The sequence below is a fragment of the Haliotis rufescens genome, unplaced genomic scaffold (assembly GCF_023055435.1).
Source record: "Haliotis rufescens isolate VD_foot unplaced genomic scaffold, xgHalRufe1.0.p SCAF_3, whole genome shotgun sequence".
Taxonomy (NCBI): domain Eukaryota; kingdom Metazoa; phylum Mollusca; class Gastropoda; order Lepetellida; family Haliotidae; genus Haliotis; species Haliotis rufescens.
This window is the reverse complement of record NW_025964001.1, coordinates 24,404,656-24,430,859: the sequence shown is the minus strand read 5'-3', so window position 1 is coordinate 24,430,859 and position 26,204 is coordinate 24,404,656. Positions and strand designations below refer to the sequence as shown.

Here is a 26,204-nt window from a genome sequence, read left to right as displayed (position 1 = left end):
TGTGCCTTAACCATAAATATACATCTTTAAAACGATACATCAAGTTACCAGCTTTCGAATAAAGATGTTTCAATGCACACGGATAGTGTCGAGACAAACTGTTAATGGTATCTTCAGTCCGTTGAAAACAAATATAGCGATAAAAACCCTTTCCATATCCAATAGAAATCTCTGCATAAAACAGAGTCGATAGTACGATTCCGGCTATATCATGAGCATGTGTTCATGAATCACAATCAAATAGTGATGATCCCAGGTGTTCGCGAAAAGGTACGCGTATCCAGCTCAACCGGTGTCACCCGTTTCAGACACATGCAAAGGCACGTCAATGGTTGCTGAAAAAAACCCATGAGAACATATAGTAAAGGTCAAAATCGGGAATTGCATCGAATATCATTCTTGTCACATATGAGTCAGATTTGAAAATGTCCTCTTCATGTCTGCCATAAAACCTTTTGAAAGACCTTTTTACTGAGGCCTTTAATGTTGTCACCTTGATCAAACAACTTCTGTGCACGAGTTGTATACTCATTGAAATCTTGGTAGAAAGGGCGTGCTAGAGTGCACCTCAAAAGTGGGGAAATGAAGACATACCTCTTGCCAAACAGTCTTGTGTTTTTTTTACAGATACTGAAACTACAGTACCAGTCGAAATAACATATCACATGTTAGCTTTGCTTGTACATTAGGTACATGCTTTGGTGACCAAAAACGGTAATCGAAAAGTTGGCCACATGTGTACTTTTTGGTCCCAAACTCGGGAGTTGTGGGATCAATGCCTCTTTACGAAATGGATAACTAACCACTGTTTAACAACTACTGTATATACATGTATTCGTCAGAAGCAAAAGCCCTGGACATTCCCTTCTTGTCCATTCAGTCAAGCTTCTTAATTAACTTTTAAGCTAATTGTACGTGAACGCAGGTAAGGTGAAAGGCTGTTATGACCAAGTCCATGTGCAGTTCATCAACACTCCCTTCTTGTTTGTCCATTTAAGTTTCTATTTTTGTTCATTACTCATTGACATTTTCAAATATAAAGTGAAATACATGCTTATTCCTACCTGAGTTGCAATTCAAAGTGTACGTTCTTTCATGATTTCGAAACTATTGATACAGATACACATTAGAACAATTCATGAATATATTCTCCAAATACAGGACTTACTGTCATATTATCAAAGAAAGAAACCATTGAAAGCAATTATTCATATTACAATAATTTCTTGCTCAGATCATACACGTATACCTCCAAAATTCAACGTCCTACGAGGACAACAAAATCTGAAACTTTAAGACACTTAAAATTCAACACCCTTACAACAGCTACTTTGCAGCATAAGACATGAATTTTAAGATGTCCTTTTTCCACGTTAAGGTAACGTCACCTGGTGTCTAGCGGTTGAAATGTCGCACGTAGTCTTACGTACCGACTTCATTAGCTTCTCTTAAATGTCTTTGAAATGAATTCGTGAGTGTGTTATTTACTCGACAAAGTCCGTGAGAGTTTTCACATCGCTATGTGTTTACGGCTTTGGAACTACTGCTAGTCGCGGAAGGTCACGATTTGTGTTAAGTATTCCTACGCAGTCCTCGTCCGTCTCCTCTGAAAGCGTCGCATCCCTAACGCTAACTATTGTCTACAAAGAAGTCGAAGCTGACGCATACGGTTCACTACCGCGGGCCTGGTGCTGTTAATTTTGATTTTGTTTGCATTGAGGGAGGCTTGGTTTCGGAGCAATCCTTGAGTAAGCAGCTGCCAAATACCAGTAGAAATTACACAGTCGTTTGACAGAGTTTGTGAAACCAAGTTCTGTATGGTGGGATAGACATGATGAGAAGACGGTTCAGCTTGTGAAGACACTTTTGGAAATTTATTGGAATTTACAGCTCTGTGAAAAAAATCAAAATGAAACGAGTTTGGAGGAATGTAACTGTTATATTACTTGTGATCAGCATACTAAAGGTAAGTGTTCCAGTAAATTGTATTTTTCTTGTAATCAGTCTAACTTGTGAGAATTTATCATGATTATGTTTTTATTTATGTTAATTTGTTTAAAACTGAAAACGTACAAACTAAATATTGTTTTATTAAATATATGATAATGCTAAATAAAATAATAACATCCACATTCTTTAATAATTTGTAAAATAAAATTAGAGGTTAAATAGTATAATAATATTACATTGTGAAGTGGCACAGCGCAAGCTATACTTCTTGCAAAATAACTAAATACCTATATACATATATACATATACATATATGTATACTCGATATTACTCTATAATTTTGTTTTTAGGTATTGAGTATTCGTGTTATTTATTATGAATTGTAAAATATTATTTGAATATAAGCTTCCCAGATTAGGTATGTCATTTGAGGAGAAAGCACGCAGTCTAAACTTATTATTCTCATCCATATAACTATTTCCCTGAACAAATGGCCGAATCATGAACAGTGTTAACTTTGCTGTAAAGTATTACTTGTTTCTGTATAGCTACTGTGTACTGTGATATTTTATGTGAACACATATATAAATACTACGACTATATGAATATTCATGCACAGTTAATGGATATCGGAGTACATTCCTGAGTTATTTCATTACATGACTTCATGTCATATGAGCAAGATATGTTATTTTATTTAGTTGCCATTAATCACGGTATTATTAAATTTACAATCATTCAAAATCATATCCCATGCAAATACATTTAGTACTTGAATGTGTGCGTATATTGTATGTGTATATTTGTGCAATTTTAGTGCAATGCCAAGCTTTTTTAATCCATAGACACTAGAGATTGCAATAGATTAATAAAACTTAATACATATGTATCGAAATCAACTTAGTTGTCTTATTAACCAAGAAATATACAAACGCAGTAAAACATACTCGTGCATTCATTTCTCCACGAGATATTTGAAACGCCAAAACAGAAATGGTCTCAAAATATTTATTGAAATAACCGTTTTTAAATTATATCGTAACTAGTATGTAATTCCTTGCCATGTGCATGTCAGTGCATCAACGTGTGTAACACGCCATGTTAAGTAGCTACACTGCCGCACAAAAGAAAGTATACACTTGAAACGAGGTTGTGACCAAGACATTACAAACGTGACCAAAAACATTTCAAACGTTATAAAACGTTATTTAGACTGAAAGCAGTAGCCGACACACTGCAAACGCAAGGTCCAAAACACAATTACCATTTCCGTATGAAATACATTACCATCGAATAGCATTTCTTGTTTGTTTCATTTTAGCCACCATCAAACATAGGTGTGTACTTTCCTTTGATCGGCAGTTTATGTATAACTGGAAAACAAAAGTGTGGCTGTAAACATTGTCTTCTAACTGATCCTTATACCTGTATGCTCAGCCACTGTTTTGTCTTCTTCACACCTTTAACACCTTAATAAACGTGGCTTCCGAGTTCTCCAGCAGTAGTAACACGCATTGTGTTTATGTTAAAGCAATTTATCATTTCGTTGTCATCGTTCCTGCTTATAGCTTCTATAAAAATAGACTAGGAAATAGATTCCACCAAATCTTTCATAAGGCATCATTTTCTATATTGGTTATGTCGGTGTGTTTTCATATATTTTCTGTATTCTTGACTTTTTTCTATTTTTTCACAGCTGGGTGTTGTACACTCTGACTTTATTCTGGGGCTTGATTTGACGAAGTTTGTGCATCACCAGTCGACAGATCTCCACAAATCCCCGTGTTCTGACGGAAAGGACAGGCCATGTGTGGGGTTGTTATTTCTGTGTGTAGAAGAGTATTCCGAGCATAATATGGACCTGAGCGAACAGTTTTGTTCTCTAACCTCTGATACCTTTACTTTCACAGGTGAGATCATCTTTCATAGTTTAAAGCTGTACACGTTCATGCTATGTTGTAGGAATACAGTTAAAACACCTTGACAGTTTAGTTTATGTGTCTGTGGGAGAGAGTGAGAGAGAGGGGGAGGGGAGAGAGAGAGAGAGAGAGAGGCGGGGGGGGGGGGGGGGGGTGGAGAGGGATGGCGAGAGAGTTGGTTTATAGTATGTATTTCAGTGCCATACACTGAGATGGAATAGATTCATCTCTGAGTAGCAAGAGATATATGGTACCATTTTGCGGTTCCCCACTTTATTTAAAAGATCTCCATCGACTAACACACAATGCTAGTTTACTAACACCCTGTTATCAAATGTACAAGAAATATATGGTACCATTTTGCGGTACCCCACTTTCTTTAAAAGAACTTCCTGGACTAACACACATTGCTAGTTTACTAACACCCTGTTACCAAATGTACAAGAAATATATGGTACCATTTTGCGGTACCCCACTTTCTTTAAAAGATCTCCATGGACTAACACATAATGCTAGTTTACTAACACCCTGTTATCAAATGTTCAAGAGATATATGGTACCATTTTGCGGTACCCCACTATCTTTTAAAGATCTCCATGGACTAACACATAATGCTAGTTTACTAACACCCTGTTATCAAATGTACGAATGTGTGTATGCTTACATAATGAGGATTCTTATGTTCACAGAGCACATTTCGTCATGGCATAGGTCTATGACATGTAAACAACGCTAGACGCAATACATGTCCCGATGCCATGTTAACATGACCATATGCATCAACAGTCCAATGTTTGTTCGATCTCAAAGTTATGCAAACGAATACGTAAACAGCTGAACGTAAGCACATGCAGCTGTGTTTGTGTGCATAAAACCATCACTTATCCCAATGCACATCCCAAGAGGGACACTGCAGTTGGTGTTTGTTGGCTCTTACTTCTTAACGTGTGTTAGTTAACCGCTTACACAATGGACTGATTGCATCTTCCGTCTATCAGGCAATAATGAACTATATTGTGAGGTGAGGGGAGGTGAAATTGGGTTTAACGTCGCGTCCAAGATTATTGCACTTATATAGCGACGTGCATGCACGTGTGTGTGTTTGTGTGGCTGCTTGTACTAGTCCGGACTGATGCCGATTTATAGTGCTAGCTCACTGAGATACCATGCCGCAGTTTAACATGAATACCCCACTCAGACTCAGACTCCGAGCCGACCAGTCCTTGTGTTAGCCGCTTAATGTCGAGCGCCAGACAGGGTAACAATAAGTACCATCTTTTAACGTCTTTTGGTATGACGCGGCCGGGGATCGAACCCCGGACCTTCCGCTCTCCGGGCGGACAACTATATTGTGACCGAGGTACGAACATGAATGATCGTTCGTTAAAGAGGGGCTATGTTCAGGGATCTTTGCTCAGGTTGAATAAACTAAGACATTGTTTCTCATCAACTGATATATTGATATACAACTGAGGTACCACATAGACAAAATAATGTTTCAACTGCGTGACTTCATTTTTCCCAAAAGCGTAATGCCCTTTAACTGTTCACGTATCGAATGATAGCGTCTTGTCTGAGCCAAAGTCTACCATAAAAGCTTTTGAAAGCTTCACTAAGGCCTTGAAAGGCTCTTGAAATCTTCGTAGAAAGAGTATGGATGATTGTACCTCAAAGGTTGTGAATGTATACATCAAAGGATGGAAATGCTGGAATATTGCCCGAACAACTTATCAGTTTTGCGAAGATAAAAATATTAACGCACCTTTAAGGTATTGACGTCTTCATACAGTATAGTGAACATGTTGATTTCAGTAAATACTAGTCATATATTAACTGTGTTTTGTGACTGTATGACAAGAGGGATGACTTCAACTTTCCTATTGTAAACTGCCCCTTTATGTCCAGCAATATTCCTGCAGCTTCTACATTTCACAACTTTTGAGGTACAATCAAGCTTGCTCTTTTTACCAAGATTTCAAAAAACGTCATACGACTCTCGCTCAGAAGTTGTTTGATCAAGGTTACAACATTCCAGGCCTCAGTAAAGCTTTCAAAAAGTTTTATGGGAGGCATTTGGAGGACATTTCCGAATCGCCTCACAATAGCGACAAGAATGATGTCCGATGCAATTCCTTATATTGTCTTGAACCATATGTTCCCGTGTTCTTTGTCAGCTGATCAACTGACTTGTCTTTGCATGTGTTTGTGACAGGCCCGACCGGTGGGGCAGGATACGCTCACCTTTTCGGAAACACCTGGTATCATCACTCATTGATAGAGCTTTCGACCCGGTTTTTTAAAGATTTTTCTTATGAATATGGAAATGGTTTTGTCGTTTTAATTTATTGAAGGAAAGGTTTTTAATGCACATGGACCTTTAAGTTTTCTTGCTCTTCCTGGTTTGTTGCCTAAATCCAATCTGTCTTTTTTGCTCTTTTTCTGATCAACAACTATTTGTTCTGAATTGACCGCATTTGTATTTCAAGAAAAATGTGCCTAAATTAAAAAAATATGTTCGGACATATAACTCTGACACAAGGTGCATGTATTGTTTACCTACCACCTATATATAGCTACCTATTTCAGATAACCATAACCGTTTCCTGGAGGAAATACCGCTACATAATGCAAACGAAACTGCCCATGTAGATCAATATAGACGTTAAACGGTAGACGTGTGAAGCTACCACATGTTATTTTTGACCGCTGGTACGCCCGATCTCTGCCTGTCCAACCCTCTTTCGGACAATACTGGACAAGACGGTCACACCAATACCTCCGTCAGCATACAGTGTCATATAAAGTCTTCCTCTCGCAAAGCTTAAACAATGTCGTGTGCCTTTCGCTAAACCCGGCCAATGTTTGGAATTTGAAATTGTCTTCTTGTGTTTGTTTTTTATGGGAGGCCCTTCGGCGGCAATCATGTCTTTGGGATGATGGGCATAGCATGATGTGGTTAAATATTTGTCAACAATATGTTTATCACCGTAAATAGCTGACATTTGTCGGGCGTAGGCGCGGAAAGAGCGAATTTGGTCGTGTTCATTATGCTAGAATGTATTTGAATTGGTTTACATGTTGTTTGATTGGGATTTTTTAGCCATTGTATTCGTGTATTCTTTGGATAAAACTAAAACACCAGAGACTTTGTATTGCTCTTCGATGGTAACATGTTTGGTGTGTATCCGCCCTGACATTAAGACACACATGTGTTTTATGGTTTACAACAATGATCAAATATTTACCTATGTAACTTTGAATTAAGCCAAGTCATTTATCATAGCTGTATACTGAAACACATGGTTCAAATTGACCATAATCTAACATGTAAAACATAACAGGATGTAGAGTTTGCTTCTTTTCTTCTTCTTTTTTATTTTTTTATTTTTTTTTATTTATTTATTTTATTATTATTATTTTTTATTTTTTTTGGTGGGGCTTGAGTTGGGGGAGAGATGCGTATGTTGGGAGATGGGGAGGAGGTGAACCCTCCCACCTCTCACATCCACACATACTCCTCCCATTTTAAAACGTACGTTATATATGGGCAATTGGTAATTTCAAAGTAATCCCTATCCCACACATTGATGATCAGAATAAAGATAACCTTTATCGATTAATATCCAAATAATATATTATTAGTAATGTTGCTAAAAAAGGAACGATAGTGAAACTTTCACATGTGTGTCTGCCTCTATAACGTATTATTTATCAGTCTGACTTTGTTTTTGTTTGTGTACGACGAGAGACAAACAAATAATGAAAAATAAAAAATGACGACAGTATACATATTTACGCCTTGTATCTAGGTTTAGAATTTATACACATTTATGTGGTTACCTATTAAATGAGAAGTTCTTTATATTATTTTTCCTTGACATCGAAACTGTGTATAAAAGTTTAGATAGTAATAACCTTTTACTGTTACAAGAAATAGATACACTAACTTCATTCAATTATCAAATGTGTGCATTCAGAGCTAATTCAGTGAAACAAACCATGATATGAAATAAAAACAACACACATAATATCCCAGGAAAAATGCATTTTCTTAAAGTAAATCTTTAGAATGAAAAAGATGGTAATGTGTGATAGAGACAAAAGTGGCATTTCAAACTACTCCTTCCCGACATTTGTTGGTTCCAGAATACAAAACATGCCAATGTAAATAAAAGCAAATCCTAAAAACGTCCCCTGAGTTCCTTAAACAATATTGGAAAGTATTTCAACGGCGAAAGTCCGCAAAATGTGAAAAGAATTCAAGTAAAGGGGAATTTTACACATGTAAGACAAAAAAATCTATTAAATGCAAAAACAATCCTTTCACAAAACAAACAGATGAAACTATTTAAATGTTTGATGTACACATCTCACATTGATTTCAATGGTTGCCATGTTGGCTGTAGAGCCTCGATTCGACAAAGACGTTTACAAATAGGCTACAGATTCTGATTTTCCACACCTTTCGAAGGTCAAATGTAGGTCACTCCTTAAGCAATGGTCAATTTTGGGCGATAAAACCGCTCTAAGTGCTGAATGTCAATGCCGTAATGAACACAGTCAATTTTCTCAGACAACATTGCAATTTACAGACGAGTTAAGGATTTGTATGTCACGTTGGCTTCGTTGCTTTTGTGAGCATAAAATATCATGGACAGAAACGTCATTTGTATCCCTACAGTACATATCCTATAGAGGTTTTTGTATTATTTAAATAGTTTACTTGAAAATGTGCAGATGTTCTAACTCGACCGCATGCCTTGCACAATCGAATATGGAAAAGGGTTTTGTCGCTTTTATTTGGAGATATTTTTTCTTGTTGCATATACACTGTATGCTTGGCATGGTGCTTGTTCAAACACCAGTACTAGTCAAGGATACGAGATAAGACAAACAAACTGGCAGATTTATTCAGCAAAAGCTTTCCGGGCCAAATGCATACAAAAACATGATCATGTATGCGCATTTCGGATTTACAATTGGATGTTTCTTTTTTATTTACATGATATAGAAATAGAGGGACGCTTTACATTATATCAATGCTCATAATCTATATGATAGAAATAAAGTTGTTAATTACTGAAATACGAACCGCAATGAACTTTTTCTTGAGTCAGAAAAGGAGTCACATACATATAACATGTGCAATTCATTTTTAAACAGCAAATTAGCCTTTGCAATTAAAGACAAAATGAAAACTATATCAAAAAAACTTCTTAAATCAGTACATAAACAAGATACATATTGACAACAGCATCATTTTTCACCTCAGAACCTTTAAGAGGAAGAAAGGTAATTTCGGGCCTTTACGCATGCTGGCAGCGTTTCTCTGCTGTTGTTACTAATTATGGTTGGGATTGACCAGGTGTGCGTTCACGCGCGTGTCGTGCATGCATAATCAACACGTTAAAATCGTAAAATGCTTTCTGTATGTTCATGGTTGTATGTTGTTTTTGATAATAAAGTATTGCATATTATCCAAACTGCTGTTCAATATAAAATATCAATATAAAATCCATATATTCAGGAAAATATTGTTTAGGATACATTGGACAAATATGAATACCACAATCACATTTTTACAAATGCAAGGATGTGCGTTTCTATTGTTATCTATGACAAGAAGGAAATGGTAAACCGGACTTACAGTGTTCAACTCAATTAATGTATATTGTCAGAATTATATATCCAATATTGTATTTTTTTATATCCATGCAAAATATGTCATCATGAAAATAATGGAAAAAATGTATTCTTTATTTTCAGTTATTTAGTCCTTTTGAATATTTGATAGCTTTCAACCAAATCCTTAAAGAAACATGTTAAAGCACCTGTGTTATTAATAAACACACCACCTGGTGTCAAATGTTCAGTTCGGTGAACTCAAGCTTCTCATGGTGTTCCCTACTGTAGATCTAATGTGATCAGTACAGTTTATTAAAAGATCAGAGTACTTAACAGTAGAGCAGTATACATGTGCCATCTCATTGTATTGCATTAGCATTTCGTCTTTAGTCATTAGATATTTCAAGCATTAACTATATTGGCATATGACACGCCGTGTTGAAATACAATGCGCAAGGTTAGCTTTCTTTTTTAAATAAAGGAAAAGAAAACAAAATATCCTGCATCAGCAGACCTTGGTATTTACTTGGACAATTTAGGAAATTACGTGATATTTGGTGCTGTAAATATTAAACGAACAAGTTTAACCATATAAATAATGACATTCTTATAACCGCTAACTACTTTATCATGCGTTTGCAGCATTAAAATCCCCTACAAAATAGAAACTGGCTGAGGTCCTCATCCATTTAATGAAACTGTCGTGACCAGACAGATATGAATAGTCTTAACTGTCGTCGAGTGCATAAGCCGTACGTGTTTCACGCAATGCCATTCGTTTTGCCTATCATGCTTACATCCGGGTTTCTTTGGTTTTTACAGTTTAAAGCCTTAGAGTGATCATGGAAATGCTGCCAGATCTAAGCTTAATTACTCAGGAGAACATGGGTTTATAATTATAGCCATGACGTGATGTCCACACAGCCAAATTATCCTAGAATGATTCACAACAGCTTCTGTACAGTGGCTGTGAATGACACTTGATGACGTGCTTCTTGTTGCTTGCTAATTATTACATCGTTTGTAAAATGCTGGTCGTTGGTATATATGCAGACTGTGTTTCTATGAATAGAAGTAATGTTGGCAGAAAGGCTTTATATAATGTTGACACCCTAAACCGTATTTTATGAAAGAGTAAACGTATTCGACAGGTATAAAGATCCAATGTTATCATGATATTTTGATATTTTGATATTTTGCTATATTGGGTCATTCTGGGTTTAGTATTAAACGGTTTAAGGCTGTCGACTTTGACTTCTTATCTTTTGTCTTATTTTGGTTTTGTTTCAAAATGAAGAACAGCCTACGTGGTCTAGCGGTAGAGTATATGCCCTGAGAGTGGAAGGTCAAGGGTTCGATCCCTGGCGGCGTCATACCAAAAGATGGTACTTGTTGTTACCCTGTCTGGCGCTCAGCATTAAGGGGCTAAAACAAGAACTGGTCGGCTCGGAGTCAGTAAACTGTGTCTGAGTGGGGTATTCATGTTAAACAGCGGCATGGTATCTCAGTGGATTGGCATGCACGTCGCTATAAAGGTGCAATAATCTTGAACGCGACATTATACCCCATTTCACCTCAACTTAAAATGACGATAATTTTAAGTTACAAGTATCATCCAACATATGGCACGTTGAAAAGTATCAGTCTTTATATGGCTTTTCCATCAAATTAAGCAATGAAAATAGCGTGCTATCTAGACTAATATTTAGTCTAAAAACATGTATTTAAAATAATTGGAATATATTTTTTTCGACAGAACCTTTCCTCCTCTGCTTTTTCTCACATATGGAATCAACGAAACTAGGCATGGTTTAGTTTGATGTTGACTTAACCTAACGTTCACTAAAAACATAATTGAAAAATATAAATCCCACAGTCATGGCGCAGGACAACATGCTATCACGAGGTGTGAGCGCGTTGTAAGTATACATTATATCATGACGTTGTCCTGGGTACTTGCACTACGGATAGAATGGATTATTTGTTGTACCTAGGTATGTGGTAATAGGCTGTCATGAAAGAACAAATTGTTGAGCCAAGTCATTTTTTTTCAATTTAAGAACATCTCATACAAGAATCATATTCAAAGTGCAATGATCCACAGGCACTACATTAGATTCGTTCATTTATTTCGAAATGAAACTTTGTTTTCAAATTATATCAGATGCAAAATCTCATTCAGCGTTTATCTTCATCATCAATAAACTATTCTTGCTTTACTCACATCCATGAAAGGTGCCCGTGTGTATTTACATATAAAAGTTTAACCGACTTGCATTATTTTTCCTTACTTTGAGAAGAGGAACCAGCTGAATGTATTTCAGAGTTGCTAAATAAAAACGGTATGTTGTCATTGGTAGAATGCTTAAACTGAAAAAGAGGAAACAGAATTAGAATGGTCCCGGTCTGTCCTATCAAATTGTAATGCCAACGTCTGGCTGCTCTACATGAAAAGTGTGCAGTTTGTTCCCACTGACAAGTCCTTAAAGAACATTCCCGATAGATGTAATAATCACTACAATAACTGTTTGATCAACGAATTTGGTTTAAGTGACTTGCAAAAGATGTCACACATACATGTACGGCCATGTTTTGCGAGGAAGAAATCTGCCCAACCATGTATCAGTACTATTAACTCTTGATTGATTATAAAATCTGAAGACAAACCTATTTCTTTTTTTACTGGATTCCAAAAAATCCATAAAATTCCATACAAAGAGAGATACAGTTGAACCCCGTTATCTCGAACCGAGCGGGGCCGTGTTATAGCTTCGAGATATCCGGACACTTGAGGCAACGAGGCATGAATATTATATAGGAAGGCAGACGGGATCGAAGAATAGGTTCGAGATATCGGTATATTCGAGATAACGGAGTTCGAACTTAAATTTCAGGTATATCGATGATCTAATTTCGTTCAATTACTGTCAAATTGCCATTTCCCTTCCACTGATTTAACTTCCTGAACTAGAAATTTAGGAGAACAGTGCGACCGCCTATTCAGCGTTATATTTAATATTCAGAGTGACAAATATATCTCCACACGTCTGTATGACAAGAAGGATGACTTCAACTTTCCAATAGTCAAATTTAAATTTATGTCGAGCAATATTCCAACAACAAGCTTTGGGTGTCTACATTTTACAACCTTTGCGGTACAATCGAGCATGCTCTTTCTTCGAAGATTTTATAAACCGTCATACGACTCTTGTAGGATAAGTTGCACGAAAAGGTGTTTGCTGAAGGTTACAAGATTCAAGGCTTCTGTTTTTGGGTGGACATGTGGAGAACATGTCCAAATTTGATGCACCAATGACAAAATATATAGCAGGATACGCTCACCCTTTCGTGAACACCCGGTATCATCATGCTCGTGATATAATTGACTAAGTTCAGCAGAGATTTCATATGAAAACGGAAAGGGTTTTGTTGCTTTAATTTGACCCAGAGCCTACCATTAGTCTAAATATTTTCATGGGGCAGAGCCTTTAGTAAAATGTATCATGTACTCCTCCAACCCTTTCCATTGCAGCAAAACTTCTCCTAATGAACAAACGTTCACACTGAAAGTGTTTTGCCAGTGAGTCATATGCACTTGACTGTAGCTCTGGCTTAACCCCAATAACTTTTGTGTACGGGTACATCCGATCATGTAAACAGAGTTGCCATATTTACACACATGGTCATGATATATCTGGAACATTACCATATAGATAACCCCTTTATCCTCCAGGTATAAAACTACATTGTTTTTGCTGTACGAGGATGGTACAAGATAATTACTCAATAAATACTGTAGTGTCAGATTCCTTTTTTGTGTGGAACACCTGTACTTCAGCTTACATAATACGAACGACGTCATTGTTCAGTGCTTCACAACCTGCATACATTTCCTCCCCCATAAAATCCAAATCAAGAAAAGCTTTAGTCTCTGTAATTATATACTACAATAGAATCAAGGTCTCTGTCACTGGTAAGCCGATAGTGCTGAGTTTAAAAACAAATTTTCATCACAGCACACTTTGCCTACAGAGCTGAATGTCAGTTAAACAATAAACAAAAACATATTGGGAACAGAAGCTATCACCTGTCTCTATCTCCATCCATCCATCTCCACCCATCCATCTATCTCCGACCAACCATCTGCATCCATCCGTCATTTTCATCCTTCTATGTGTCATGCCAGTCTGTCCATCATCAACCCTTCATCTCCACCCGTCCATGCCCATCCCTTCACCCACCTTATCCATCTTCAATTACTCATCTTCATCCATCAATTTCCATTCATCCATCCCTCTATTCCATCTCTTTCCGTCTATCAAATCCATTATTTATCAACTCGCTCCATCTCCATCAATAATCTGCACCGTTCACCCCACCAAACGTTATCAGTCCACTAATACTATCTGTTACGGTGTGACAGCTACCATGGGTTTGTCTTGTCCAGACACAAGTACCTTTTGATCACATTGATAGAGCTGCATTACTGTTGATTACGGAGCTAGACAGCAGCCACACAGTCACCACTCATCGACCTTACCTTCGTGTGTTCATTACACTGAAGGTATACTTACTAAAGGTCGATCACGAAATCGTTCTGAATATGTTTTTCAAGATGTTTGTTTTCTGTATATATCACACTAAGCCTTTTACTATGTAGTTACAAACTCTTACAAATTCAGTTTGTATTAGTGAGTGAGTATTGTTTTTCACCATATTATCAGTTGTGCAGACATTCAGGATGTATCAGTAATTTTCGTCGTACTACACACTTGAAAACAAATAGTTCACGCTGTTTTGCGTATACACGTTGGTAGAACTAGTACCCCTACCTTAACTATAGTTGTTGGAACAAAGCCTTGGGCACTGTTAGAAATTATACGTGATGTTTTAGACGACGACGGAAGGAAATGTACTTATCAAGGGATATATCCTGCTTTCTAAAGACATAGCATCTTTTCGAAACTTATTTATTACGACAGAAGCTCCACGTGGACATTGGACATGAAACCCTACATACCTCATTTCTTACATGTTCATGTTAACGTTAACCCGTTCTTATTAGCATTTTCGTAATGACCAGTGTCATGTAGGTGGCTCCCACGACCTGACATACAGGTGTACAAGGTGTGTCGTGTCACAGGTGTTTCCGTATGACGTGAGTCAATACTGGGTTAGTCACTACTTAAACGGTGGGGATGAGATGTTTTATAGGAGCGTTTGGGGGATTCAAAGTGCCGGTGGCTGTCAACAGTTAATGGGCTATGATTTGTTATGCAATACTAGTATTTAACAAAGACTGATGTATAGATTCTTCAATCTATGATTAGACGAACAAACAGATGAGAGTAAATCATTCATATACATGTGTTATGTATTTCTTAAACAAATTGCAAATGACTTGTCTTTAAATAGAGGTAGTTGAAAGAAGAATCTACAACAACAAAATATCCCAAAACAATATTTCATTGGTCACGAGCTTTGTGTTGTGGATACATTTATAGTTCCATCGGTGTCTTGTCTAACGAATGAAACGTCTTAAGGACATATGTCAACGTGTGTCAAACGGTTATGCTACACTCGTCATACCTTTGTTCCCTAGAAACTACTTAGAGTTAATCTATGGGGCATCTTTGTCAACGATATTCATTAACATGTAAAAGATCTGGTCAGAGCGCACACCCTGCCTGATCCCAACGCTCTGTTCGAGCGGAGTCACCACCGGGTCAGAATGGTCCCATGACGTACCAGGCCTGCTTCTGGCCATGCTGTAGAGCCTTGTTTGTTGGTTTGAGGAGTCACACCGACGAGCCAACACATTTCAGACAGGTTCCGTAATTTCCCTGCATCATATAGGAGGCAGATGCTACATTTTCAAGTCGACTCTCGCCCAGTCTTTAGATTTCGTTTGGTGCACGAAAATTCACACTTGGCTCTCTGACAAGGACAAACATGGAATTTGAGGAATAAGGTTAATGTGTTTCTGTTAATGTCACGTACAGTAGATGATTCAGTTGGTAGGACACAGTTCTTCTATCTTCTACATTCTAAGCATAGCACACCATGTGAAAATGGATTCTCCTTATGCAATCTATGAAATAAGAATTAATGTTACCTTGTAATCTTCATATAAAGATTAGTATAAAATTTCACCGAAAGTACAGATCGTATACTGTGTGGACAACCTCGCAGGTAAATTTCAAAGAAACTATTATCGAGAATATGTCATCAAAGGTCTTTATTGAATGTTTTAACTTTAATGTTTATTTACGCCAGTTTGAAAACATAGATTTTTATAACATAGCTCACACCTTTAAAAAGGCGTTCAGTTAATCAGCTTCATTTAAAGTATGCGTCCTTGACATTGACCGCATGTTGATTTCTGACCTGAACACTCCTAGCTGACCCCACTCACGTACAACAGTGTCTGGGGGACATGGTTTGCGTGTCTTTTAATCCTAATCTCCAAGTTCCTTTCTCTTTGTTAGATAATCCATGGATTAGGACAGAAAATGCACCATGTGACTGCACATTTCCTACATAAACGCTATCAGAAGAAACCCGCAGCCTACCGTCTCCCTTTCAATGAGTTCCATTCAGAAGCGTTGTTAGCTTATAGATAATGAACAGTTTATTACAGACTTGCTGTGTTCATATAATAATCCGCATGCTGGGGTATCCCATGTTCAGTGAACACAAATACAACGATTGTCAGTCAATATTGCACGTCAAAGCTGACACAGAATACTAACGATCTTAACCATTTGAATGAGAAAAATACATCGGTGGTAATAACAACATTTGAGAAAGGACGAAGTAGGATATGAGTCCTTTTCGTGATTTTATCCAAAGAAATTATTGACCCAGAAGATGCTTGAAAAAAATAGTTATGCTTCATTCAGACTGTGGAAAAGTAGATTGTCTGCCACAAAAAATACATTGTTGCATTGTGTTATTTGTTAGAAAAATATTTAGACTCTTCGAAAATATCTGGTTTTGCAAATGTAGCAGACAAAAATATATATAGACTAAAAAAAAGACACCCCCACGCGTACGCCTGGTACCATCACTGATTTTCAGTGATCCATTCACATACTTTTTCACACTTTTGTCTTTTACGCGATATAGAGTCAGTTTCGGCAGATGTCAAATTGTCCTGAATTATGTTGACAATAACATTATGCGTCTCATATACTCTGTTTAGCGTCTCTTGGGGTGCCACAGATGAATAATGGTTTAATTACGGTTTAGGTGTAAGCTGACTTCATTTACACGTACTTGCAATATCTCGATAAGGTTGTGAAGTATGTAGGCAATGATTCAACGCTGTCAGTGTCCCTCTGTCCGACTGTAACACGTATCAAAAGTAAAGTAACAGGTTTGGTACTCTCTCCAACTTTGTACATTCATCCCACCTTGTGTTGTGTAAACATCCTGATTTTTAAATATATAGTACTCTGAGCGCTTTCTAGGCATTCACCTGATGACGGAGCAAGCAGTAGCTCTGAAACGTTTTTTATAAGAAATTGCTATCCATAAAAAAGCGTCAAGTATTCACTCTCTTCTTTGTAAATGGTACTGTCCAAACTACTATTAAATAGATTGACAAACACTGTCCTCATGTTTCCATTACTCGTATTGATAATATTTGACATTTGCTGTTTTTGTAAATGCATCGTTAATAAGTGGCATTAACGTGTTAAATGCTTAACGAGGTCGCCACCGTCCCATACATAGGGCCAGGCATATGTGTTGACAATGTATTGCTGCGATGTAATAACGATGGTTTCTGCGTACCATGTTTGACATAACTACTGACACATTGTCTTTCCTGAATCCCCCATGACACTCATCTACTGCATCTCCCGAGTTCCTCCAGGTGCTGTGTAATCTTAACTTGATCGCTCTTGGGTAAATGCGTGTGCATGTTTTTAACACTTAACGTGGCGCTCCCGGGAGCAGTGCCCCGTACCATACACACTATTTGTTCAGGATTTTTCTGTAGGCTTGCACGCCGGATAAACAGCGCAAGGAGCACCTTTCCCAATCACAAACATTTCCTTTGGATAAAAACATGATTTAAACATTGTGGATCATGACCTCTGTTGAATTATTCATCAAACAAAAAGCAGGCGGATCATTCAAGCCCTTCGTTTTCGTATTTACGAATGTATTTAAAGTTACTAATAGTATGTATTTGCCACGTTTCCGTTATACGAGGGGTATGTTATTCTCAAACATTTAAACTGCCGGGCAAAATAGAGTATACAGCCATGTTTGATGGTGGCTAAAAAGTAAACGAGCAAGAAATGGTTACCAGTATTCGATGGTGATGTATTTGATACTGGTATCATGGTTGTGTTATGGACCTTAAGTTTGCAGTGTTTCGGCGACTGTTTTCAGCCTAGGAACGTCTGGATAACGTTTGTAACGTTTTGGTCAAATCCAATTTTATAGTGTGTGAGTGAGTGAGTTTGGTTTCCGGCGCTTTTAGCAATATTCCAGCAATATCACGGCGGGGGACATTCATTGTACCCATGTCGGGAATCGAACCCGGGTCTTCGGCGTGACGAGCGAACGCTTCAACCACTAGGCTACTCGACCACCCCCTTATTTTAAAGTGTAAATTTTCTTTCGTCTGGCAGTTTAAATTTATTTAAAAAAACACGTTATGGACACGTTCATAACTGTATTCGTGAACATCATGGTCCACAGCACACTTGGTGTTTTGTAAAACTCTACTGTGGAACGGATGGCTGCAATGAGACACCTGTCTGATCATGTAGCATGAACAAACGTTTGGGAAAGCTGCTCATGCTATCAACCACTGTTTTACTGTTCAAACTCGCATATACAGCCATTGATATAGGTAGAATAGTGTTGTCTATAGCGACACATAACATTCATCTACACCCAGGATTACAAATATCAACCAGAATGCAAAGAAAGTCAAGGAGCCTTACCACAAGCCAACATCGCGCGTTACAAATAAACAGTTTAAACATAGACTTCGTGGTTGCCGAATGCTCTGTAGTAACCGACATAGTTATATACGATGAATACACGTCATTTGTTTACTAGAATAACAAATGTATTGTACGAGCCTTTGCGAGCAAAAATGCATTATTTATTATTCATTACATACGGCCATACGGAAATACACGACGGTAACAGTCTATTTTTCAAATAATGGGATTCTTAAAATATGTTTAGACGTTTTCTCTCACTTGGAGTAACTTTACAAACTGCGTATGAATACAACGATGGAGATAGTAAACTGCCCCATAATGATATAGTGCCAAATAATTTGCCGCCATGTTTGTTTACAGAAACACAAGGACATCGGGGCACCCTCATGTGAACATATTTTAATAGACTAAGTTTATTGAGGCAGCAGATATTACATCGATGTATTTGGCTTATCAACGGAGTTTCTGCTACATGACTCCATTTGCATAATTATCGGATCGTGATGCCAAGTTTATCGGACTGGTTAATCGCATCGATAACGCTCTCCATTACATGATCAATCGTTAAAGGAGTTCTTTTAGCTGAAAGTATATCAACCAAGACCGTGGTTTGTCAGTGCACGTATCCCCCTTGCTTCAAGGGCTACCACTTCTAGCGGTGTCGCAATTGTGACAGGTTTACCACCAAACAACTAAAGCACCAGAGTTAATTTACTTTGTCCGCCTCTAAATACACCTAGCCTTCTAACCAATCCTTCTCAATGTGTTTATGGGCTCGGCCCGAGTTTGTGTTTCCGTGCAGGCGGACAGACCTCGGCCAGTCCCCATACAAATCTCTATACCCAAAAAACATGAGGGCAACGCCTTGAAATTGGAAATAACTTGAAACATAGTTTAAAGTAGTACAAATGGCTTCTGTAATACTTTGGTATAATGACCTGATTTGTGGCGTGATTGCATGTTGCATGTATGTTACAAATAATTATATTTGGGGGTATTGATAATCGATACTCGATCACATAAATAACTTGGAATGTTTTACCGATATTTTCTTATTTTTTTTATTTTCTTAGTAATGTTATTCTTCAAATACGTGCCTTGTCCAGATTTGAAGGAGGCCATTGGCAGTCCAGGCAGGTTTGAATCAAGTCATGCAAACATCACTTTGTTTTGTCTGCTAACTTAACAATGTAGAAAACAATTAATAACACAGAGATAATGTCACATTTTCCCACAATGCAGTTTTGTCTTTTCCGGAAATAAACGAAGGATCCTGGAGGAGTGTGCGTTTCTATGTCAAATTATAGATTAACATTATTGAAATATTTTGGATGGTTTGGATCCAAAACATTGGACGCGACAAATTAATAGAAATTCCATTGATTTTGTCATTCTAGACCGATGTATGTTAACATGTGTCTTTGTTACACGACTCCTGCAGCGTCACTTTTTTAGTTCAAATGTGAGCAAATAATAACACGTCATATTAATAACCCTTAGACAAATATTAACGTCTGGTTTGTTAAAGTGACTAGGTGCGTTTCTTTAACTTGTGGTTAAACATTCTTCTCTGTTGTATGATTTCATGAAAACTACAAATTTAGGACTCAGCTGAAAAAAGTTGCCCTTGAAGATGATGATTCTCGTGAAGTAAACAACATACCTGTGTTCGCGCATTTCAACAAAGTAACATTTACAAATTGAGTCCCTTAATTTGGGCTTTGCTCCCATATAAACCGACACGCCGTGGTATAAAAGAAATACTAATGAAGCTGTGTTTAACCAACTCACTGTATTACTCGTCTCACGACAGCTTAGGGACTGGTGACTTGATATTCTGGGGGAGAGGGGAGGGGAGGGGAGGGGGTGTAACTAGAGGGGTGGGGTGTGGTGGTGGGTGGTACCCTGACGGTGTTACTCAGTGTTCATGCATTCAACCACTGATTTGTTCTGATGAAGTCCATGAACACGGGTATGGTGTTGACCAAACAAGGATCACAATCATTACGAATCAGTTTCGAATTGCCATCAGCGGATCCCGACACATCTAAGGGTGTCCGCTTTGTGCGATGAATTCCGTTTACTTACAGACAGCTGTGATACAGTTAAAGTATTTCTGAGGACAGCGTTATCAACATTTTCACACTCATTCATATGTAATAAGAATCATGTTTTGTTTTAATATTATCGTGTTTCTGCGTCCGTCCGCCGTGGTGTTTGCATGTTAGAACAGGTTGGTTGGTTGTTGTTTAACGCCGCACTCAGCAATATTCCAGCTATTTGATGGCGGTCTGTAAATAATCGAGTCCGAAACATACAACCCAGTGATTGATATTATGAGCATCGATCCACGCAATTGGGACACGATGACATGCATCAACCAAGTCAGCGAGCCTGACCACCCGATCCCGTTAGTCGCGTTTTTAGGCAAGCATGGGTTGCTGAAGACCAATTCTAACCCGGATCTTCACGGGTCGGTTAGAACAGGCGCCCGGGAATCCATGATGTGAGAGGTGACTAAATGAATCGGGCGGTCAGGCTCGGTTGCTCATACCCCGACAACGTGGGATGCTCATAATATCAATCACTGGTTCGCCAGAGCCAGACTGGAAAATTACTGCATGCAGCGTGATAACAACATACAAACACAGGCTCACCATTTCGTCAGTAATGGTTGTCATCATGTATAGGTTGTTCTCTCCTCTGACAATATGAAAATCCAGAAATTCCTCATCTTAAACAAAGGTTCAGATTGTTCAGATTATCATATTTCTGTATTTCAGGTGATCAGGATACCCTGAAGGATAAGGTCTCAAGCAGGGAATACAACATCAAAGGACCAGTGAGGGTATGTAACGACATAATGAGTGAGTGAGTATGGTTTTACGCCGCTTTTAGCAATATTCCAGCAATATCACGGCGGGGGACACCAGAAATGGGCTTCACATATTGTACCCATGTCGGGAATCGACCCCGGGTCTTCGGCGTGACGAGCGAACGCTTTAACCACTAGGCTACCCGACCGCCCCTAACGACATAATGAAAAATATACCTATATGTAGGTAGCCCGCCAAGTGAATGTGACTGAGAATAGGTGTGCGCCGCTTTGAGCAATATTCCGACACTGTCACGACCGAGGGACATCAGCAATGTGTTTTACACATTATACACATATGAGGAATCGAACTCGGGCCTCCGGCATGACGGGCCACCGCTTTGACCTTTAGGCCAACCCACAGCCCTAGTCCTTGAAGTAAATATTTATTCTTACAAATACATCTTTGTTTATACACCCTCAAGCAATGTAATAGGTTAGAAGAACCAGGAACAAAGCATACTACTTGGGGACATAGACATGTAATGTCCCTTTTAATCTAAGATGTTATATAAAGTCCCTTTTAATCCAAGATGTTATTCCATCGGAAGCACGTTTCTCAGGGGACAGTGAATACGCCTCATCTGCATGTTCAGATTGGTATTGTACATGTACATATACTGAATTGAACAAGTAATGGGTCATGAATATTTTGGGGGATATATTTTATGGAATTGTGTGCTCAGTCGTTACTACAAAAGAATTCCCCCTAAATATTCATGCTCCCTTAGCTATTTTGTCCAGCATGGTATGATTATGAATGAGTGAATGGGTTGGGGTTTAACCCCGCCTTAAATATGTTTCTGTTATGTCAAGGCACTTAAGATTAACGTTTGGGAACCCCCAGGTGAAGCGTGTCATAGATATTGCTGATGGTGTTGCTGAAACAGGGATCATAATCAGCCTCATAAACTCAGATCTTTTACTATACGATGCCTCACTCTTCATCTGGCTACGCCCCCCTAGAACTATAGAAAGTGGCTTCAGGTGAACCCTGAACGAAATCTGACCACCCAAATAAAGAATGCTTGGGTTCTTGATGTCAATTCGGTTTCATGTCTCTACCGCCTCGATTTAGAGAAACAAAGATCTTAGCAAAGAAAACCGCCACAGAACACAATACTTCCCTGCATAGTACACTCTTGTGGGTACAGATGCTGTTGTGTTCAGAAACGATGTATCAAATATTAACTACAATATGATAATGTTGCATTATTGTTTTTGCATTGGAAACTCCTCTATCTTCGTTTACTAAAACACAGAGATCACATATGCTCGTTTGAATGTTTTACTCGCTCGTACCGAGAATTAAGTTGCCTCGACGCGAGCTCCCATGGAGGTGGCCACAGTCAAACATTTCATTTTTATTCGACTGGGATCATAACCAGGTTTAAATAATGTTCGAGCTATGATAAGTGGATCCTGACTTATGTAAGGGACGTAACTCTGCAAAGTACATTCCAGTGCCTTCGACTACTGTGTGAGGTAGGCGAAACCCAAGAGCTTGACAGTATGAACAGACAGAAGATCATTTTCAGACCAAACCTGGGCTTCGAACCCACAAGCACCTGGTAACTAAGATTTATTAAACCTGCGGGCCAACGTGATCTCATCATGAGCATAAGAAACATAAAATGAGCAAATCCTTGAATACCTTAAGTATCCCTGACTTGAATCATGAACTTACATGTATATCGTGCGCAAGAACACATAGCCATCTGAGCCACCCGTCGCGCCTTTACTATCTCCAAACTCAGTTCCTTGCCATCAGCAGCATTACCCTCGTCACTCACAGTTATCTCATCATAGGGGCTGCTGGTACATTTCTCACCTACAGCCAATATCGGGGACAGCCAATTGAGGACAGCCAATATCCACACTGCTAAGACAACCCCAAACAGAAAGTTTATTCTTGGTTTTACGGAGCAGCGAGACGGAACTTGACCTTTCTCACTAATCTATTTTTCAATTAGTCACAGCCTGTATTATTTCAACAGCTTGAGGCTCGTTTGAGGTGTTTCAGTAGCAAAATCAGGATCCCAGGGTAAGCTAAATATTAGTTTTCCCAAACCGTTCATGCAGATTTTTAATTATTTTTTAATCGTATGTGTTTGGATATGTCACAAAAGAGCTTAAAATTGCGTTAAGATTTTATAATACTACGACAAAGAAATTATTTTAAAATCGTCTTCTGAAATTTGTGACTTAGAAATCTCCGCTATACGTAATGGAAATACGTTGTCTGAAATTCAGAGAACCAAAACATACAGCAAAAACTGAAATAGCGTCGTGAAATTTATCATTCATGTTTTTTAACGAGCCTGATTTCTTTCTATGACGTGTTTATTCTAATGATTAGTAATGAACATATGACAACTTTCAAACAAATATTTTTTAATATCCAGAGATCGATATAGAGAAAAGTTTGTACTCAATTTGAGTCAAATAGTAGAAAAGAAACACTTTTTTTACATTTGGTGTCGTTATGATTAGTGTAATTCTTATTCTTATGAAAACATCTTTCAATCCAATATATATTTATAAATAATAACTTTTGAACCATAACAGATCCGTGTCATACTTCGTCGTTTAGTTCCATTTAAAAATAAACAAATATTTGTTAACATCATTCGTGAAGAATCTTTTCAAGCGCCATTTACTTAAATGATCGACAAATTACATTTCCTAGGAGTCAAAGCCTCGTAAACACTGTTCATCCTACAGAAAAGCTTCTGTAAGACTCTCATTATCTCTAAAACCAGCTCCGGTTATTCTTAAGGTCAATGGACGCAGTTTACGATCCCCCAACCTTCGTCCCCGTCACGGAGACGCAGTGTTTAGTCCTCCCGACCCCAGACCACCAACCTACACGCCTTGACGGGGCAGGTAGAACAAACACGAGCCGGCCACAGCTCGGAACGCTCACCTCGGTAGGTGACATGCCGTGAGATCTTGCTGTGACTTCATGAACAGTAGGTTCGTCGTCTCTCGAGACTTGTGGACGCTTGTCACTGTATTTTCCAACATTATTAAGGGCAGTGGCGTGGCTTTGTGGTTAAGGCGTTTGCTCGTCACGCCGAAGGCCCGGGTTCAATTCTATTAAAATATATACTTATAAGAATATTTATTTACTTTAAGGTTTAGGGCGGTGGGTTAGCCTAGTGGGAGAAGCGGTGACCGTCACGCCGGAGGCCCGAGTTCGATTCTTCACATGTGTATAATGTGTAAATCACATTTATGATGTCCTATGGTCGTGATAGTGTCGAAATAATTATTAAAAGTGACGTGACACCATGCGTACTCAACCACTCACGATCTCACTCCAACATTATTATGCCTTTTATTGCCTTAAATTTCGTACTCACTATACCATTAATAATGAACGGTGGAGTAGTCAGGTGGTTCAAGTGGCCGTCACACCGAAGTCCCAGGTTACATTCTAGGACTAAAGCAGTATTAGCTTGGACTGACATTGCAGTCAAACGTTGTAGCCTTGCTTTGTATAATTTTCGGGGCGGTCGGGTAGCCTAGTGGTTAAAGCGTTCGCTCGTCACGCCGAAGACCCGGGTTCGGTTCCCGACATGGGTACAATGTGTGAAGCCCATTTCTGGTGTCCCCCGCCGTGATATTGCTGGAATATTGCTAAAAGCGGCGTAAAACCATACTCACTCACTTGTATAATTTTCACACAAAACCGTATTCAGAGGAGTGTTTTGGGTTTGGTAGAGTCCTTACGATTACGCGACGCATGTGGGGTACAAAATGACGCGAGCGGGAAAGAAAATGAAAAACATCTTTGTGCTTAGTCGCATACAGTTTCCTTCCAAGTAATGTTGTTGTTTTCTCCTTATCAAGAAGGCGGTGGGGTGACCTTGTGGTTAAAGCTTCGCTCATAAGCCGAAAGCCAGTGTTCGATTCTCTACATCGGTACATTCTGTGAAGCCCATTACACGCGCTCCCATCGTGATGAAGCTGGTGCATTCAATTTGAGAAAAGCAGCTTCAAAACTTACCAGAGGGTTAATAGTACCACATGAGTGACCACAGGGGGACACATGCTATCATGTGTGAACACAAGCGAGCGCAAGTTATCATGTGTGAACACACGCGAACACAAGTTCACATATGTGAACTGACTGATTTAGGGTGTCACCTTCCCCAGATGGCGTAAAACAATGTTCAGAAATCCATGTGAACATGTAAGAAATATTTGGGAGAGACTATATCTGGTTAAAATCTGTTGTGGAAGGAACCATTGATTTAAACAGAGAAAATGTTTTGTTTGGATTTCAAGGCAAACACAACAACCCATTGAATATTGTACTTTTAATAACAAAACAAGTAATATACAGACAATGTAGCAAAGGATTAAGGCCACATTTTGAACACATACAGCCTGAGATAAAAAGTTATTACAATGCTACAAAGGTAATGTCATTCACAAATTGTAACTATGCAAACTTTTTTAGTTTTTGGTCTTCCTTTCACACACTGAATAGTGATACACTGATACATTACGTGGATTTTACAGGAAAGAATGTATTGTATGGAAAGATGTACATTTTTTTTAAAAACCATGTACCACAATTATATTGACATGACATGTATATATAAATGCTGTACCTGCTGAGATGAATAAAAAATTAAAAAAATTAAAATGTTCAGAAATCCCCCTTGGTTACACCGCCCCAAAGAATTTTCATACCACAAATTCTACCCTCAAATTCACATCTCATTTTGATCATGGTTCTTGGTGAGGAATGTGTAACCAAACACTCGTCTCTATTAATACACCTCAAGATGTCTCCATCTCTGTCGTTCTAGACATACGCATGTTTGCAGAGTTGTGGCCACATTTCGCCATTCC

The 26,204-nt window shown here is 38.4% G+C and overlaps 1 protein-coding gene across 1 annotated transcript in view; it reads left to right on the top strand.

Moving 5' to 3' along the window:
- The first annotated feature begins 1,651 nt into the window (after nucleotides 1–1,651).
- Nucleotides 1,652–26,204, top strand: part of LOC124144473 (fibropellin-1-like) — a 45,443-nt gene continuing 20,890 nt past the window's right edge. The window contains exons 1-3 of the mRNA XM_046513888.2: nucleotides 1,652–1,966; nucleotides 3,647–3,860; nucleotides 21,247–21,311. Of these exons, the coding sequence (XP_046369844.2) occupies nucleotides 1,910–1,966; nucleotides 3,647–3,860; nucleotides 21,247–21,311 (336 nt within the window). The 5' untranslated portion in view covers nucleotides 1,652–1,909. The remainder of the gene's footprint in view (nucleotides 1,967–3,646; nucleotides 3,861–21,246; nucleotides 21,312–26,204) is intronic.